Source organism: Botrytis sinoallii, assembly GCF_014898435.1.
Source record: "Botrytis sinoallii strain Bc 23 chromosome Unknown BSIN_011, whole genome shotgun sequence".
NCBI classification, from domain to species: Eukaryota; Fungi; Ascomycota; class Leotiomycetes; order Helotiales; family Sclerotiniaceae; genus Botrytis; species Botrytis sinoallii.
The window spans coordinates 1,517,596-1,534,583 of NW_024066038.1; the positions used below are offsets into that span (position 1 = coordinate 1,517,596).

General features: G+C 41.2%; 6 protein-coding genes across 6 annotated transcripts; 5 read left to right on the forward strand and 1 right to left on the reverse strand.

Annotated features, from left to right (window-relative positions):
- Positions 1 to 1,247: 1,247 nt before the first annotated feature.
- On the forward strand, positions 1,248 to 3,137 carry EAF02_007047 (uncharacterized protein; the record flags this gene model as incomplete). The annotated part of the gene is made up of 4 exons (XM_038903095.1): positions 1,248 to 1,580; positions 1,627 to 2,106; positions 2,155 to 2,800; positions 2,869 to 3,137. Exons 1-4 carry the CDS (start codon positions 1,464 to 1,466, stop codon positions 3,135 to 3,137), a joined length of 1,512 nt encoding a protein of 503 aa, XP_038757416.1. The 5' UTR covers positions 1,248 to 1,463.
- An 816-nt stretch (positions 3,138 to 3,953) lies between these two features.
- Positions 3,954 to 5,772, forward strand: EAF02_007048 (uncharacterized protein; the record flags this gene model as incomplete). Its single annotated transcript, XM_038903096.1, has 5 exons — positions 3,954 to 4,344; positions 4,394 to 4,999; positions 5,053 to 5,115; positions 5,167 to 5,371; positions 5,421 to 5,772. 5 exons carry the CDS (start codon positions 3,954 to 3,956, stop codon positions 5,770 to 5,772), a joined length of 1,617 nt encoding a protein of 538 aa, XP_038757417.1.
- Positions 5,773 to 7,277: 1,505 nt separating this feature from the next.
- EAF02_007049 (uncharacterized protein) lies at positions 7,278 to 8,371 on the forward strand (the record flags this gene model as incomplete). Its single annotated transcript, XM_038903097.1, has 4 exons — positions 7,278 to 7,281; positions 7,364 to 7,669; positions 7,707 to 7,907; positions 7,947 to 8,371. The coding sequence occupies 4 exons, from the start codon at positions 7,278 to 7,280 to the stop codon at positions 8,369 to 8,371; spliced, it is 936 nt and encodes a 311-aa protein (XP_038757418.1).
- Positions 8,372 to 9,014: 643 nt separating this feature from the next.
- Positions 9,015 to 9,812, forward strand: EAF02_007050 (uncharacterized protein; the record flags this gene model as incomplete). The annotated part of the gene is made up of 1 exon (XM_038903098.1): positions 9,015 to 9,812. The coding sequence occupies one exon, from the start codon at positions 9,015 to 9,017 to the stop codon at positions 9,810 to 9,812; it is 798 nt and encodes a 265-aa protein (XP_038757419.1).
- Positions 9,813 to 10,928: 1,116 nt separating this feature from the next.
- Positions 10,929 to 12,250, forward strand: EAF02_007051 (uncharacterized protein; the record flags this gene model as incomplete). Its single annotated transcript, XM_038903099.1, has 2 exons — positions 10,929 to 11,058; positions 11,154 to 12,250. The coding sequence occupies 2 exons, from the start codon at positions 10,929 to 10,931 to the stop codon at positions 12,248 to 12,250; spliced, it is 1,227 nt and encodes a 408-aa protein (XP_038757420.1).
- Positions 12,251 to 13,150: 900 nt separating this feature from the next.
- Positions 13,151 to 16,542, reverse strand: EAF02_007052 (uncharacterized protein; the record flags this gene model as incomplete). The annotated part of the gene is made up of 3 exons (XM_038903100.1): positions 15,421 to 16,542; positions 15,268 to 15,365; positions 13,151 to 15,211 (listed from the first exon to the last, which is right to left on the reverse strand). Exons 1-3 carry the CDS (start codon positions 16,310 to 16,312, stop codon positions 13,151 to 13,153), a joined length of 3,051 nt encoding a protein of 1,016 aa, XP_038757421.1. The 5' UTR covers positions 16,313 to 16,542.
- Between the last annotated feature and the right edge of the window lie 446 nt (positions 16,543 to 16,988).

A 16,988-nucleotide genomic window follows, 5' to 3' on the forward strand; every position in this document is an offset into this window, starting at 1 on the left:
TTTTCCGTTTAGACTGTTGGAGTCTCTGTCACTACTTTTACATCTATTTCTGAATAATTAATGTGTGTGTTGGTGGCTGCATACAAACACAACCCTCATTTCAAGTCTCAAAAATCATACACCTTTTTTTTCTCCCCTACTTCCAAGTGGATGGATATTGTTGTAGAAATTTCCTAATCATTTGGTAAAGGTCCTCTCGGAAGAAAATTCTATTCTCACGTCTCAAGTGGTATAAAGAGAAATATACTACCCCGTCTTGCTCCTTTCCAGATTACTTCAATCAAACCATGAACGCGACGGTCGACCAATCCAGCCAAAAGCACGATTGCCATGGAGCAATATTACCTAGTCATGGTCAGGTAAGACTTCCATATTGAGTTCAAATAAATCCTATCAGTGAGGGGAAGATGGTGTTCTTTCTCGGCGTGCATTAGCCTCACTGTGAAGGACTCAGATGCACATAGAACTCGAAGACTGGTCACAGATATTACGGATGAGGCGGTGATGAGTGTGGCTATCAGATCATCACTATGGCTCAGTTAGAAAGAGACGTAGTGAATGGATTAACAATATTAGCAGTGAAGTCGAATTCATTGATCCATATAGATATACCCCAGGAGTGAGACAGTCTTTCCATAACTATACGATCCGAAATTACACCCCAAAATAATTTTACACAAACAAGCTTATCGAGATTTACGTGGCACTCGATATCTCACTGCTGGGAATCAAAGCTGAAAACCAAACATGAATACCACAATTCGGATTCGACAGTCGTACCCAGTATGCTTTGAATGTCCGAATACAAATATGCAGATACAGCATTGAAGCACTTCCAATCTTCAAATTCGATCTTCAAATACAAGTCGACAATTATTGAGCACCGTCGAGTCCAAACACAAAGTTGACAGACAGTAAACAACCGATTAGGTTTCGGTCTTCGGGTTTTTCGTGAGACGATTTCGGATCGGATGCAATGTATATAACGTGTGCATTAAGGTAGACAGGTAGACACTAAAGGTAAAGTGTGGGGTAAAATAGAATGGAGCGGGAAGATGTCATCTTGCTGCCAAAGAACATCGAGGACTCTCACCAATGAACGCCGACCAAATGCTTGGTACACTCTTTATCCATTATCGAGTCTTCTAGGATGAAGATAAGGATAAATGGAAAATTGTAAGTGTGAGCGATGGTTAACCATATGCTAACAAATGGCACGCTTCTCGCAGGATTGATCAACGAAGTAAACCACTAATATTGATCCAGGCTGAAATCAATCTATTTTCTCATGCCACAGGGTATCTACCTTTCGGTCATAGGTCAAGACACTCTTGTCTTACTGTTCACCATGCTGCACTACCTTCCAATAATGTACTAGTGTTAGCATCAAGCCACTTCGGACTTTCTATATCTTCTCTTCCTCTTAGATTATCGAAACTCTAAGCTCTCATCAACTTGTCAAAATGTTCTCATCATTATCTCTTTTTACCTTTATATTATGGATATCTTGTTGTTTTGGCTTCGACCTAAGAAGCGAGTACTTTGGGCAATCACATTCAATTTCAAAATGCTACACCGCTGTAAGTCTATCATAGAAAGAATAATTGATCATACTTAACTCTTCAGTGTCAATTTCTTTCTCGAATTCTCAAAGGCCGGGTATCATTTCCTGGTAGTGTTATATATGAATCTGAGCAATTATATTGGTCGCTGCAACAAGCTGAATTGCAACCTGAATGTCGAGTGACGCCGATATCTGCGGAAGATATCTCTACTACCATACAAGTACTCGAGTCTCAAGGTTGCCAATTTGCCGTCAAGAGTGGTGGGCACGCATGTTTCTCAGGTGCATCAAATATTGAGAATGCTGTCGTGATAGATTTAAGCAATCTTGACCAAATCAATATCTCGAGCGACAAAACAGAAGTTTCCGTTGGAGCAGGTACACTATGGTCCAATCTTTATCCGATAATGGACGCAGAAAAAATTGGAGTTATAGGTGGTAGAGTAGTCGGAATCGGAGTTGGGGGTCTAACACTCGGGGGTGGAATATCTTTTCATTCTGGACGGTATGGATTCGCTTGCGATAATGTTAATAACTACCAAGTACGACTCGTCTCATGTTTTCGCATCTGTAAACTCATCGTTCATTAGGTTGTTCTTGCCAATGGCTCCATTCGCGATGTTAATCGAGTATCGTACCCAGATTTGTATTGGGCTTTGAGAGGAGGTGGAAATAATTTTGGCATTGTCACAAGATTTGATCTGGCTTCGTTCGAGCAGGGTGATATGTGGGGCGGAACGACAACTTCAAATGCAACAGAACTATCCAATGCGATTGAGGCATTGGTCAACCTCAATATCAATCATGCTTCTGATCCATTTGCTGCAGTTTTTCTGGTATATGTCTACGTACCTCTGATAGAATCATCCCTCGTCAGTTTCACATTGGACTATGGGAAACCAGTCATCAACCCTCCTATTTTCGAAAATTTTACTGAGATACCTGCTTTATCTGCTGACTTGAGAATTGCGACCCTTACATCTTTGATCAATGAAACAGAAGAATCGCAACCTTCTGGACTTAGGGAATCATATTGGACATTGACCATATTGAATGATGCCAGTTTAATAAATGAAATATCCAAGATATTTGATCAGGGACTTCAAAACATCAGAAATGCTACAAATTTATTGCCTGCGCTGGTCTTTCAACCGATCTCCGAACCAATGATCTCGCACTTTAGCAAGAATGGTGGGAATGCTCTAGGTATAACCAAAGAAGATGGTCCTTTGATTCGTGAGTAAATAATTCGGAAGTTTCCGTACAGTACCATGTCTAATCTCACCGTCGTCTGACAACTCTAGTAATCAATATTGCCATTCAATGGACCGACATCACAGATGATAAACGAATTATAGCGTTTGCAGAGAATTGTATTGCACGATCCACTACTTTGGCCAAGGAGCGAAACCTTTGGCATAGATTTTTGTACCAAAATTACGCTGCGTTTCAACAAGATGTATTTCCGAGCTACGGGAAAGAGAATCATGATAGATTGGTCGAGATCTCAAAGAAATATGATCCAGATGGTGTGTTTGTGCGGCTGCAACCGGGATACTTCAAAGTTTATTGAGATACTTCCAAGACCTGCGGGTGGCAATTTATGCAACCTTTTATGGTTAAATGACATGAAATGTGGTTGTTCTGGTGCTCCCATTACTTTTTGAGCAATACAATCTGTGGTTCTCATCATGTGTTTTCCACGTGATATTTCTTGCTATCACTTTCTTTGATTTCTTGTCGCTTGCAAGGTCATAGCTAGATTTCAGCTGAGTTGGCAGGTTCGAGACAGGGTACTAGCTTATGGAAAGAGGGACTCTACACAATATCGAGAATTTCACAAACCGTTCCAGAGACTTGACTAGCTAAGTATTCAAAAATTCAATCTGCGAGCCGCCGCTCAGCTACGTACTCCGTACTTGAACGATTCTCATATTCTATTTCAACTTGTTCGGTACCGAGATTATTTCTCTTTCGGTGATTTCATTGAACACCGCTCCAAGTGGGGAAACCACGTTATCGGGGAAATATGTTCAAATAATGCTCCATTCTCGGGCTAAGACTTCTTATCAGATATAGATCCTTGTTGTTCGAACGATTCCGAACCATCTGATAAAAATTCTGATGTGCCAAGCAGACATTGCGGGAATTCTTCCCAACTTGCAATTTTCCCAACGATAATTCGTATCAGATCATCAACGTTTAGTGGGCCGAAGTCGTATTCACGTTGGTCATAGAATATCAAGAACAGTTGTATTGAAACCCTATAAAGAAGACCAGATATACTCAAAAATGAGGATGTTTTTCGATTTTACATTGATCTACTTCACGAACTACTCATTCCCTATCTTTTCAGCCTTACCTCGAATTTCGAGGATAAACTTCGGCTATGTCTAATAATCAGATAGTTGAGACCGTCTATTCGACATCGGGTACGCCATCAGTGGAACACGATACTAAGGAGAAAGATGAAGCCTTTGTGTCAGCGGTTTCTTCAAGCGATAATGAGGAACATCGATCGGATATCGCCAATAATGATGGACAATCCAATGGGAATGATATACCTTGGCAATGGAAGCTGGCTTCAGTCATCCTAGTGTCGATGATTGGTTTTGGTTCGCATTGGAGTTCAGGAATTACAGGTGCAATGAAATCAACAATCAAGAAGGAGATGAAGATTGATAATAAGCAATATGCTTTATTGAGTGCCAGTCAAGATTTTATGGTAACAGCTTTAATGATGGTTAGTGGTCTTGTTACGGATAGAATAGGAGGAGCAGGTAAGATTTATAAATCTTCGATTCTTCTCCGTTTACTCACTATCTCTAGGCGCAATCTTCTATGGCAACATCATCTTCACAATTGGATCTATTCTCATTGCCGGAGCTGCTCAGACCAGAAACTATCAATTCATGATTGGCGGTACAATTGTTCAAGCTTTTGGAGATATTGCTACTCAAGTTGCACAATACAAAGTTTTCTCTTCATGGTTCGCTCCCAATCATGGATTCGCTTCGACACTTGCGCTTGAGTTGGGAATCGGCAAAATCGGTGCATTTGTTGGTAAATCATCTGCAAACATCATCTCAAAGAACACAGGAAACTTTGCAAATGTCTATTGGGTTTCCGTAGCCATGAATGTTTTCTGTAATTTGATGACTCTCGGCTTCTACATCTTTACACGCTTCGCCAATAAAAAGTTTCCTTCTACATCTGATCCAGCTACTGGCGAGAAACTTACAGAAGGTAACAAGAGATTTGAATTACGCAAAGTTCTTGAATTACCTTGGACATTCTGGGTCATTTTGGCATTTTCATTGTTTGAAACTTCGACTGCTGGTCTCTTTACTAGTAATGCTACAGAAATGGCTGAGCAAAGATTGGGTGTATCATCTATACAAGCCGGATGGTACACATCAGCTATTCAATATGGTGGTAAGTATCCTGTAACATTGAAAAATCTAGTAAAATAAGACTGACATTTTCAGGATTTTTCTTTGTTCCTCTAATTGGAATATTTGTTGATGTATGGGGAAACAGAGTTACTCTCTGTAAGTAAACTAATTCTCTCTTCGTATAAGTCTTCTGCTAACACTTTTCAGTTGCCGTCACTGGTTTTGCTTGTCTAATATCAATGTCCATTGTAAACTGGGCTCCTTCAATCAAGGGTACAGATGCTGCATTCGGCATTTACGCTTTTGCATACTGTTTCGGTCCAACTTTGATCATCGATAGTATCAGAACATCAATGTGGCATCAAGGAGTTTTCGGATCCGCATACGCTCTCAAAGTCACCATGAACAACGCGTAAGTTCCCTTTCTCTCAATCACCATTCTTTATTAACCAAAAAAACAGCATGAGCATCATCGTCGGTATCGTCGCCGGAGTAATCCAAGACGCAGATGATAATTCCTACGACAACGTCACGATTCTCTATGTTGCTCTTTCCGCAGCATCGGCATTCATGGCACTCATCATGATTGGACTCGCATATTATTGCGTTGATTTCCGCATGTTGCAATGGACGCGCAAACAGAGAATCGCTAATGGTGACTTGATTAATGAGCGCAAGGAAAAATTCCATAATGAGAATGGACTCAGAAATCGTAAGATTTCAAAGTGTTGTATTGGGGCTTTGGTAGTGTTGGTCTTGGGTTCGTGGTGTGCGTATTTCTGGGGTGTGGCTACGGGAAATAATAATGGGTAATGAATGATTAATGGGGTGTGAAAATGGGATTCACCATTTGTAGTGGGTGAGGATTAACAGGGTCGATTTGATGTTGTATATAATGAGTTTGGATGATTCTACGTTGTTTTACATTAGGTACATTTTGATGATCGGTTATGGAGTGCGTACAACCGAGTTGGGACTCGTGGTGAATTTTCTGATCTTGTATGCCGTGTCACCTTTTTAGTTGGATATGGGAATGATAGGCGGAAGTTGGCCGTCTGTTGTTACTGCAAGCCATACAGTATTGGTCATGAATATGGGGGAGGGATAAAATGCTTTGAAGAAATGTTGTTGAATGTAAGTCGTTTGATGGATATATGACGTACGACTTAGGTGACGGCTTGAAATTTTTTCCCTTTTTGGGCTGAAATTACGAGTTTCTGATATTATATTATCATACTGAGATGATATGCTCACTAGTTGTGCCAATGAATATTAGTATTTCATAGGAAGTATCGGTTTGTATCATCACCAACTGTTGGCTTTTTCTTTTTTGCTTCTAGAAAATATGAGCTCTTACCCAGAAAACTTTTATGGGGTAGACAACATACAATAAGATACTTCATTGGACTAGTCCTGCTAATCTGCTGATGGACTTACTCTTCGATACTAAAAGCTTTCTGCTATGTGTCCAGTATTTAATTCCAAATGTTGGATGACAATCGTTCACATGGCAAAATTACCTCTATGAGATGATTATAGTGACCAGATCTCTGTAACAACTTCAGCAACTTCTAGAATTACAATCATGGGATTGCGTATAAGGTTTAGCGAAGAAATGTCAAAATTCGAGTCCTTTGCAGACATCTCTTCCTATCTTGTAATTTTACCAGTTATCCTCTCTACATTCTTTCTCAAGGTTATTATTACCCAAACAGTTCCTGTTTCTAAATAGCTAACGATTTTCATAGCTCTTTCTCACTGGGATTTATCGTATCACTTTCCATCCATTGGCAAAGTATCCCGGTCCGAGATGGGCAAAGATTACAGATTTGTATTCTGCTTATCATAGTTTGAGAGGAAGTCTTCATATTAGAACATTGGAAGCTCATGATAAACATGGTGAGAAGATCGGTTAAATCAACCTTAGCAGCTGCAGAGATCTTTTCAGGAAGTGTAGTTCGCTTGGGCCCTAATAAACTGGTTTTCAATTCAGCCGAAGCTCTTCAAGGTACTTCCCGTTCAGGTCATGAATGATTGTTTTCTAATTCATGATATTCAGAAATTTATGCATCAAAAAATGTTCAAAAATCGAAACGATACGCTACTCTAGTCACCACACCAGGTGTACATAGTGTCCACAATGCAGTGAATTTCTCAGTCCATAAACACAAGAGAAGGGTTATTTCAAAAGGCTTCTCTATTCCATCTCTGCTAGCTTTTGAGCCAACAAGGATTAGCACAATTATCTCTTAATACAAAATCTAGCGAGCGCACCTATCAAACGCAAAAGTCAAGATAAATGGTCGATACCTATCAATATGGGTATTAGCTTCAAGCACATATCCTAGACGTTGTGGAAGAATTTGGGTTTGGACAATCATTCAACCTACAAACATCTTCTGAGAACCATTTTCTTTCTGGGACGATTGCTGGAATATTAACAAGAGGGGGAGTTTTACTCCAATTTCAAGCTTTTCAAAAATCAGAATCGAAAGATTTTTCAACCGGAAAGTCCATACGGTGGTTGTGAAATATCACTCTACGGTGAGTAAATTGGTTGCAGATAGATTGAAGGAAGATAAGAATGCAAAGAGCGATTTATTTTCTTTCATTTTCGATGCACAGTATTCGAATAACGGTAAGCATGAAGATATTGAAACGATGACAGTTTCGGAATTATTTACTGAGAGTGGATTTTTACTTGCAGCTGGTAGGTATATTTTTACATTTCTAGAATAGCCAGATAGTTTATCTACTCACACAGAGAGGCTCTGATACATCCTCGACAACTCTCTCCGCGCTGCTCTTCTACCTCTCTCGATACCCAAAATGTTATGAAAAAGTTACCACAGAAATTCGATCTACCTTCTCCTCCCCCTCTGAAATTCACAGCGGTCCGAAAATCACCTCTCTCAAATATCTACGCGCTTGTATTGAAGAAGCGCTCCGTATGAGTTCACCACTCGGCTCTGCACTCTGAAGGGAAGTTCGTCCTGGAGGTATCACCATCGATAGAGAATTTATCCCTGCAGGCTACGATATCGGATGTGCAGTCTATGCTGTGCAGCATAATGAAGACTATTTTCCCAATTCGTTTGAATTTCAACCTGAGCGCTGGATGGTATCGGAAGATAACCTACAGGAAAAAATTGAAGAGATGAAAATGGCATTTGCACTGTTTAGTTTGGGGCCGAGGGGATGTCTGGGGAAGAGGATGGCGTATATGGAGACGGGGATTATGATGGCGAGGATGATGTTTTGTTTTGATTTTAGGAGGCCAGGGGATGGGGGGTTTGGAGAGGTGGGGGAGGGGGTGCTGGGTAATGATGGGGGGAGGGGAAGAGTAAATGAGTTTCAGTTGATGGATCATTTGGCCAGTACGCATTTGGGTCGTATGCAGAATTCAGATTGAGAAATGGGCTGGAGGGGGAGTTTGATGGGGTTTAGTTGGGTATTGCGGATTCTGGAGTAGGTTGTAGAAGGGATGGTGGAGAGGAAAGCTGGGATATTGTGTGATTATTCTCAAAGAAATCGGGATCTATATATCTTATTAAAGCTATCTGGTTTGAATTTTTGTTTAATACTTTATTCACTTATACAAGCAAGTCGTCGTTAACATCTGGACTACTTCACGTCTTGCAATATCATCGCAACTTTTACCATTCACAAATCTCATAAAATTTATTTATGAATGACAAATCAAACAATCCTTTTTTGTTGATTCAGAAGTCAAAAATCTGATCATTCGATAACTTGTAACATGTATTCCAAAAAGTTACAGAAATGGAGGAAACTTTCCATCCCAAATCCATTCACGGGTCTGCAGAAATCATCCTCTCAGACCTATTCACAAGCTTAGAGATATTAATCACACTTTTCTTCCTTCTATCTTCTACTATGTCTTCACATCTCCTATAGAAATGCAACGTAATCTTCCATGCAATTAGCATTTTAAAACCGAACTACGCCTTTATTCGTGTATACCAAATCTCCCATCGACACACTTCACAATATCCAAACAAACAGACAAACAAGCCATCGCCATCCCAAACAAAATGTCCATTCCATCTCCACCACCATTCAAACCTCGTTCCTCATCCTTATCTCCACATCCCCTACTCCCATCTCAATCCCACTCGACATCACATCTCCCCATTCAAACTCAGATCCAGATTCATCGCAAAAAATGTATATATCTCCTTACAACACACGCCTGTTCCCATTTCGTGCAACCGTTTACTCATCCGACGAATATTATTCATACCGAGAATTGTGTTGCGAGATTCGGAGGCTGTTGTTCGAGTCAGGGGTATCGGTATGAGATTTTGGGGAATGGGGGTGAGAAATGTGAGGTTTGTGTGAGGGGTGGGAAATTGATGAAGGAGAAGGGCTCGAGCGGAGAGATTCGGTTAAAAAATGAAGAAAGGGGGAATGAGTTGGAGGTGGAGATGCAGAGGAGAGATAGAGACGATTTGCCAGGGATGGATTTAATACCGAATACAGATAATGGATTGGCGAATGATCTGGGGAAGGAATTGGGAAGCGATAATAATGCACAGATGCCATCAACCCCTCCTTTTTCGTTAAAGAAAACTCAAAGTTCCCCGGATATGTATCGCCGTGGCAGCAACGATGGAAAAGGAAAACAGATGATGACATATGAACATCAACGTGCAATTCCCACGCAAAAAAGACCAATGATTGGGGAGAGGAAACGGGTTTCTATTGTTATTGAAGAGGGAGGTGGATATTATGGGGATACGTGTGGAATTTTCAATTCGAGTTTGAGATGTGGCAGGGAAAAGGGAAGGAAATGCTGGGAGGATTTATGGGGGAGGTTTAAGAGGTTATAAATGAAGATTAGATGGGTTTCAGGGGATGGAAGTTGGGATTGGGTATCATATGAGGTCTTTTGGGTTCTTGGTGATTTCAGAGATCATTTTACTTGAATTGGATATGTAGGATGAGATTGTATATTCTAGATCTTTTTGCTAGGTTTCATTTTCATTGATATTCGGTTTATGATAATCCATGAGTTGTTTTTCTAAATGCGATATATAGATACACGAAACGATGTCGACGTAAATGTAAATGCAGACATTTCCTTTTCCGATTCGATTTAACAGCAGAGTGACATGTCGGCACCATTCATTCCACCTCGACTATTTTTCATAAAGTCACTTGCGGATGTGTAAATGTAGTGTGGTAAAGACAGAGATAAATAGCAGACTGACCAAAAGATGAACGAGTGTATAGTACATGACATACTGAGCAACTATGCATAATCTTCTTTCATCTAAGGCGCAAGTATGTCGCTCCTAGTGCCGAGGAATACATTACCAATGGTTGATTTTAGCGAGTATGCATATTGAGCACAATATAGTATTTGACTGTAGATGACTTCGATAGAATGCAGTAGTTATTATCAAATAAGACGATGTTCTTGATTACATGTATTCAGCAACAAATTAGACCTCTACAAATTTTGAGATGTACTCCTTTTGCATAATTGTATAGACTGTCCACACAATATCCTCTTCAGGAGAGTGGGATTTCAACTAATACTATATTTCTTCAGCATATAAATAAACCGTATAACAAAATCCCATTAGCGAATCTACCAGTTTCTCAGTATGATATGAATGGATCTTAAAAGAAATGTACGGCTATCAATACGTCCATAACTCTGTAAGCATACCGTACATATGATTCAGTATCAGTACGACATTCCCAAGTCATCTCAAGCTACGGCTTCTAGAACAGAGACATGCTGCATATAAACATAAAATGAACACAGCTTCTTTGCAATAACATTACAAGTAAACTTTACATCATACATTCAGATCTCTACAACACATTCTCAACACATCATCGACATCGACATAATACAGATTTCTCGAGTACTATCCACAAGATTTTACGTCCCTTTCAACAACGAATTCTGTCTTTGAATTCAACATCTAGAAATAATGATGTCATCACAAACAGCCAAATTCACATTTCCCCGAACCCTGGGTGGTCAACACAAAATCATCGCTCCAAAACCGTCTAATCCCAAACAGACGCAGAATACAGAGCGATGTATATACGTGGTTCAAGGTAATTTATCTCCTCACTCATCTCCTCACCCATCTCCTCATTTTAACCCTAGCCATCTTTCCCCTTTCCTACCACCCCTCACTAACCAAACCCAGAATACAACTGTCCGCACCACCCCTCCCTAAACACTCCCCACATCTTCCATCGGACCCCCTGTCCCCAAGCCCTCCTCCCCTACACCTCTCAAACCGATTGTGAAAACTATCCCAACCACGAAGACGAACTCGTGCAAGTATCTCGCTACGTTCTCGAACGCGGCTGCATGGAATGCAAAACTTCCGCGCGCAGACGTCGTCATGAAGAAGCAGCTACGCATCCTGAGATTCACAGACGCATGCAGGAGTTAGGATTGGGACAGGAAGAAATCGATCATTTTGAAAAGGTGACGAGTAGTTTTCCGGCGAGTAGGAGAGTTTTGGAGTTGGTGAGAGCGAGGGAGAGAAATGAGAGATTGAGGAGAGAGGGGATTCGTGGGGTATTGTGCATAGAGGAAGGAAAGAATGAGACACAGAGCAAAGGTGAAGTAAAGCAGGAATCGAAGCTCCAATCTGAGATGGATAACGTCGAAGTTATCCCGGCTGCGACTCTTGCCTCTTCAGTTGAAGGCCCTATCGTCGAACAGAACGACAGTGCAGAAAAAGAGCACGAAAGCACACAACCCCAATCAATGGCTAAGAAGGTCGAGATTCCACGACCCGGAGAAATCGACGCGAAAAAGAAGATTCCTCAACCTTCAGCTGCGTCCACCAATCTTGAAAGTCTCCCATCTAGCATGGCACCCCAAGCCATCCAAAAAGACGAACCCACACATCCCCAACCTCGCAGCCCAAGCCCAAGCCCAGCAGCTGAACAAACCCTCGCCCAAGCATCCCCCCAGCTCAAGAACTCACCTCCTAACCTCACCCCAGAGGACGAAATCTCCATCGCCAAACCTCCAAATCTACAATCCAGCGCCCCAGTAGCAAACGGGAGTGTCAAACAACCTCAAGCTACAGATGACAAGGTTCCAGGCACCCCCCCAACTTCCAGCCACTCCCCCGAAAAACTAACCGACAACATCCACCTCGATATCGACGCAGAGTGGGAAACAGATGAGGAGCCCGAGCGAGTCTTTGGAGAAGTTGCGCTTGCGCCTTCGTTTGGATGTCAGACAGGTGATGAGTGGATTGTGGTTGGGAGTTGGGAGCAGTGATTGTTTATACATATTGGGAAGAAGGAATGGAGGGGAGGGAGTTTGCATGGTGTGGATGGGGGAGGGAGTACATGGTGTGCATGGGGAAGGAATATGATTTAATATGATTTAACATGACACAATACAATTGATTTGTCAAGCGGGAATTCTTCTTGGGTTTGAGGAGTTGCTGATGGTACTATTACTATTACCACACTCCAGCTTTCATTTTCATGAGAACAACAAACATCCCAAAATCTTACTGTTACTCTTACTTAAAAATAGATATATATTCACCCATCCATCCATCCATCCATCCATCCCATAAAACCTGAAACCATCTACCGACCTACCTACCTACCTACCTACCCCAGGCCTACTAGGTAATACATACATATATACATACATACCACTTCCCTATATATATACAACACAATAACACACAATAACACACAATAACAATAACAACCACAAGACAGAAGAGAGGAAGCTATACATTTATTTATTCACCCCCTATTAATTCAATACACATACCTACCTAGGTACACAGATAGATCAATAATACACTCCAAACAATCAACCACCTATCAATACCTAGGTACCTAGGAATAAATATACAAAAATATATAAATTCTCTAATTCATTCCTCTATCCATTCCTCTATCTTTCCTTCTTTTCATAATACCCCTTTCCTTTTATTTCAGAATCCAGATGCCACTACTACTACTGCTACTACTACAACCACTATCTGTATATTTCCACTCATTTACATGCATGTGCCGCTAACATAACATAAAATACCATGATTCCGACTACCACATCACATCTCATCACATCACAACACTCTATAACTTACACCCCCCCTACCCTCCAATCCCATCCACCCTGTTTTCCCCACCTTCCAAATCTACAACTAAAAATTCACAATTCCTTAGTAACCCTAGGTCTATCATCTCTCCTCCCCATCCCTATTCCCAACCCTGTACTTTGTTCCCCCTCCCTCTCAATTTCTCTCTCCACCATTTCAATACTACTCAAACTCGGGAATCTTTTACTAAAATCCGCAAGATATTCTTCTTTTTCCAAGGACGTCATATCCGATCTCGGTTGAATTCCAGATCCACCTCTATTAGCTAGATATGACTGTTTAGGTGGAGAGTTATTGATAGCAACACTACCTCCCGTATTCATATTATTGAGATGGGTAGGTTTAGGCGGGGCACTTGGTCTTGGTCCTGTTTTAGTAACTGGTAATTGAGGAGGGATTTGTTGAGGACGAGGTTTCGTATAATTGAGATCGGATGAAGGGATTGAAGGTTGAGCTGTTTTGCGAATTACAGAAGGTTTTCCATATGGATTTCCAGTTGGTAAAGGATTAGGTTGACCTGGTATATCGGTATATCTTCCATAACCTTCTGCCGTTTTCTTTGGGGAAGGTTGTTGACTATTTTCATCCAAGAGACTTTTGACTTTATGTTGAATACTTGCAGCTCGGGTTACACCACCAATACTTTTTGGAGCTGGTGCACCACCACGATCTGCAAGTCGTTTTCGATATTCGGCTGCTGCATCAGAAACACGTTTTTCTTCAATTGATAATCTTCTTCGTTCATTTTCTCGTCTTTGCTCTGGTGTCATATTGTCATCTACCGTTCCATCATCACTTCTATCATCTGTTGCCTCAGATCCAGCGATTGGTGTCAAGTCACGTCGATCTAAATCATGTAGAGGACTTGGAGTTCTTGGACCAGGTGGAGCACTAGCATTATTTTCAAATCTTTTGAAAGCATCTCCAAATTTACCCGCCAGCAAATTTTTAGTTCCAGATAACGAAATCGAAGGCATACTAGAACGTTTGGATTTTGATCCACTACTTCGACGTCTATCTTTCTTGACCCTTTCATGATCTTCCATTGATTTAAGAAAGTCCACATTCGACTGAGGATCATCATCAGTCGGATCTGTGACTGCGAAATCCCTAGAGTATGATGGGCGTCGTTGGGAATCAATCGAAGGACGACCTTCCTTTTCTCGAAGAAAGTCCATATTGGATTCCAAATATTGACTCGACGGACGTGATCGACTCAGACTGGATTTTGTTCGAGAGATAGTACTTTCAAGAGCTTCATTGTTAGGTCTACTCATTTCGAGTGATGGTCTAGATGACGATGAATGTTTTGAATGAGTAGATGGTGGATTGTATGAAGAGGTACGAGGTAAGCCAGGATGAACAGGTAAAAATTCTTGTGCTTCAAGAGTCGGTGTTCTAGATGGAGTTGCGATTTGGTTTCGTGGTAGACTAGTTGATCGATGATGATCTGATGGAAGGAGACGTGGAGAAGCAGTGAAATTAGGAGGTCGTGCATTTGCAGGTGGAGGAGTTGGTGTTGTCATTGTACCTTGGGATACATATGAGGATTTCACACCAGGGTGAGTAGGTGTGGGTTGATATATTAAGGTTGCTGGTACATCTGATGTTTGAAGCTCTAGTGGATTACTGGATAGAATTTGTTGAGCACGAGATGGCTTATTGGTTGAAGTTGATGGCCCCGGTCGATTTGACATGGCAAATGCATCATCAGCTAATCTTTCTGTAACTCGTTTGCTAACAGGTTGTGATGTCTTTGTGGGTGAGTTTGATCCAAAATCAAATTTGCCCCCTTCATGAAGCAATGAGAATTGATCTAAGCTTGGAAATCGATTGGAGATTTCGTCTACAACTGGAGCAGAAGTTGTAGAATCCAAAGCGGCAAATGGATCACTAACTGTGCCTCTCATTGGAGACGGACTAGGTTTTGTAGGTTGTGGCTGTGAATTAGCCGTGGGTCTTCCCCTTCGCATTGGTACGACATCAGGTATAACTGTTTGCTGTTGTGTTGGAGGCGCAAAAACTGCTCCTACAACTGGAGGTGATGTTGGAGACTCGGTAGCTGGTAACTGCTGATATTGTCGCGATTCAGATTGGGTCCTTCCAGCATATATCTAATACGGTAAGTTTTTATTTGTCGATGGAAGATGGAGGGTATAAAACAACATACATCCTTAATTGGAACATCGATTCCTTGCATGAGACATGATTCCCTCAAAACTTGGTATATATTGGGACGAGATGTTGGCTTCTCTTTCAACATGGATGCTAGAATTTGTTAGCACAATTTCCCCTTGAGCGTTGAGCGCAGCATTGGATGTACCTATTAAATTCTTAAGGGGGTCCGAAAATATTGGATACGAGGGAAATTTAAAACTTGCGTTCAATATAGCAAGTTGTCCCTGAGCCTCGAACGGTGTAGTATAATAACACAATTTATACAGCAGTACCCCTAATGCCCAGATATCCGACTTTTCATCAATTGGTAGTTTCCTGTATACATCTATCATCTCAGGACTTCTATATTGTAATGTTGTATGTTTTTGGACATCGTCTTCGATCAATCTGCATTCAGCAGCGGTCGTAGCAGCAGGTCGAGGTGGTGCCGTGGAGCCAAAGTCGCAGAGCTTAAATCTTCGTGAAGGACCAGTCGAAGTTATGAGAACATTCTCAACTTTAAGATCTCGATGTAAAAGGGGAGGTTTGAGGTAGTGCATGCATGCTACTCCTTCTGCCACGTCTGAGAATATCTTTAGGATTTCGGGTTCCGTCAATCTATTTTGAAGTCGAGTATTCATGAAATCGATCAAACCACCGCCATTGCAAAATTCCATAAGTAAGAATACCTCGTACCCTCCCCCTTTCAGTTGTGATGCATGTGAATCGTAATATGTAACAATTGGGCGGTGTCCCTTTAACTTCTTCATGGTTTCCACTTCGGTTCTCATATTTGCCAAATGTTCCTTATCAGGAACCGCGACTCTTTTCAACACGGCAATATCTGTCCCATCGATAGGTTTTGGCATTTTCACCAGGTAGACATGAGCGAACCCCCCTTCCGAGAAGTACTTTTGAATAACGACCTTGTGAGATCCGACTTGGATTTTTGTACCGGGTGCGAAAGTTCCAGGGGGTGCCGAAGGATCAGGTATTGGTACAGGTCCTCCATAAACCGCCGGTCGAGGGGCAGTCGCTGGCACATTGTAAGATGCCATGATTTATGAGGAAGACGTGTAAAGCAAGACGATGGCAGATGTAGAGTAGCTAAGAATTAGATGTGATCACCGCATTGAGTGAAGTGTGTAGACTTGTAAATCGATTCTTGTGATTAAAAAAATATAAAAAGAAGCTTTACAAGATACTCCAAAGTTGATTGAAAGATGGATGAATAGATTTAACGGTCAACGTTCAATGTCTAATCCAAGTTACTTTGATTGCATGGAGTTATGAGAATGATGGATGGGGCATATCCAGGCTGGCATTGATGTTATCCATTGATTTGGTTGTATATTCACCGCCTTTTAGTTCTGCCCATATATTTTGACCAATTGAAAAGGGAAGAGAACGTGTCTCACGGTAGGGAGATCATCTGGCTTTGGTGGGTATGAAATTCAAGAGCGTGTGAACAAAGTCATTACTATCAAGTGATTGAATGAGGGAGAAGGGATGAATGGAAGGGATGTATGATTGAGGAGGATATATCTGATAGAAGTCAGTTTACGAAGGGGTGTTATAGAGGTATATATAGACCGATATATAGATTGATATACAGTTTGATATATAGATCGATATATAGGTATAGGTACTGGGTAGAAATGTATAAATACATACATAATTATATGTATCTTGGTATTTGACACATTCCCCAGTTTCGTCAAGGAATAGAAACAT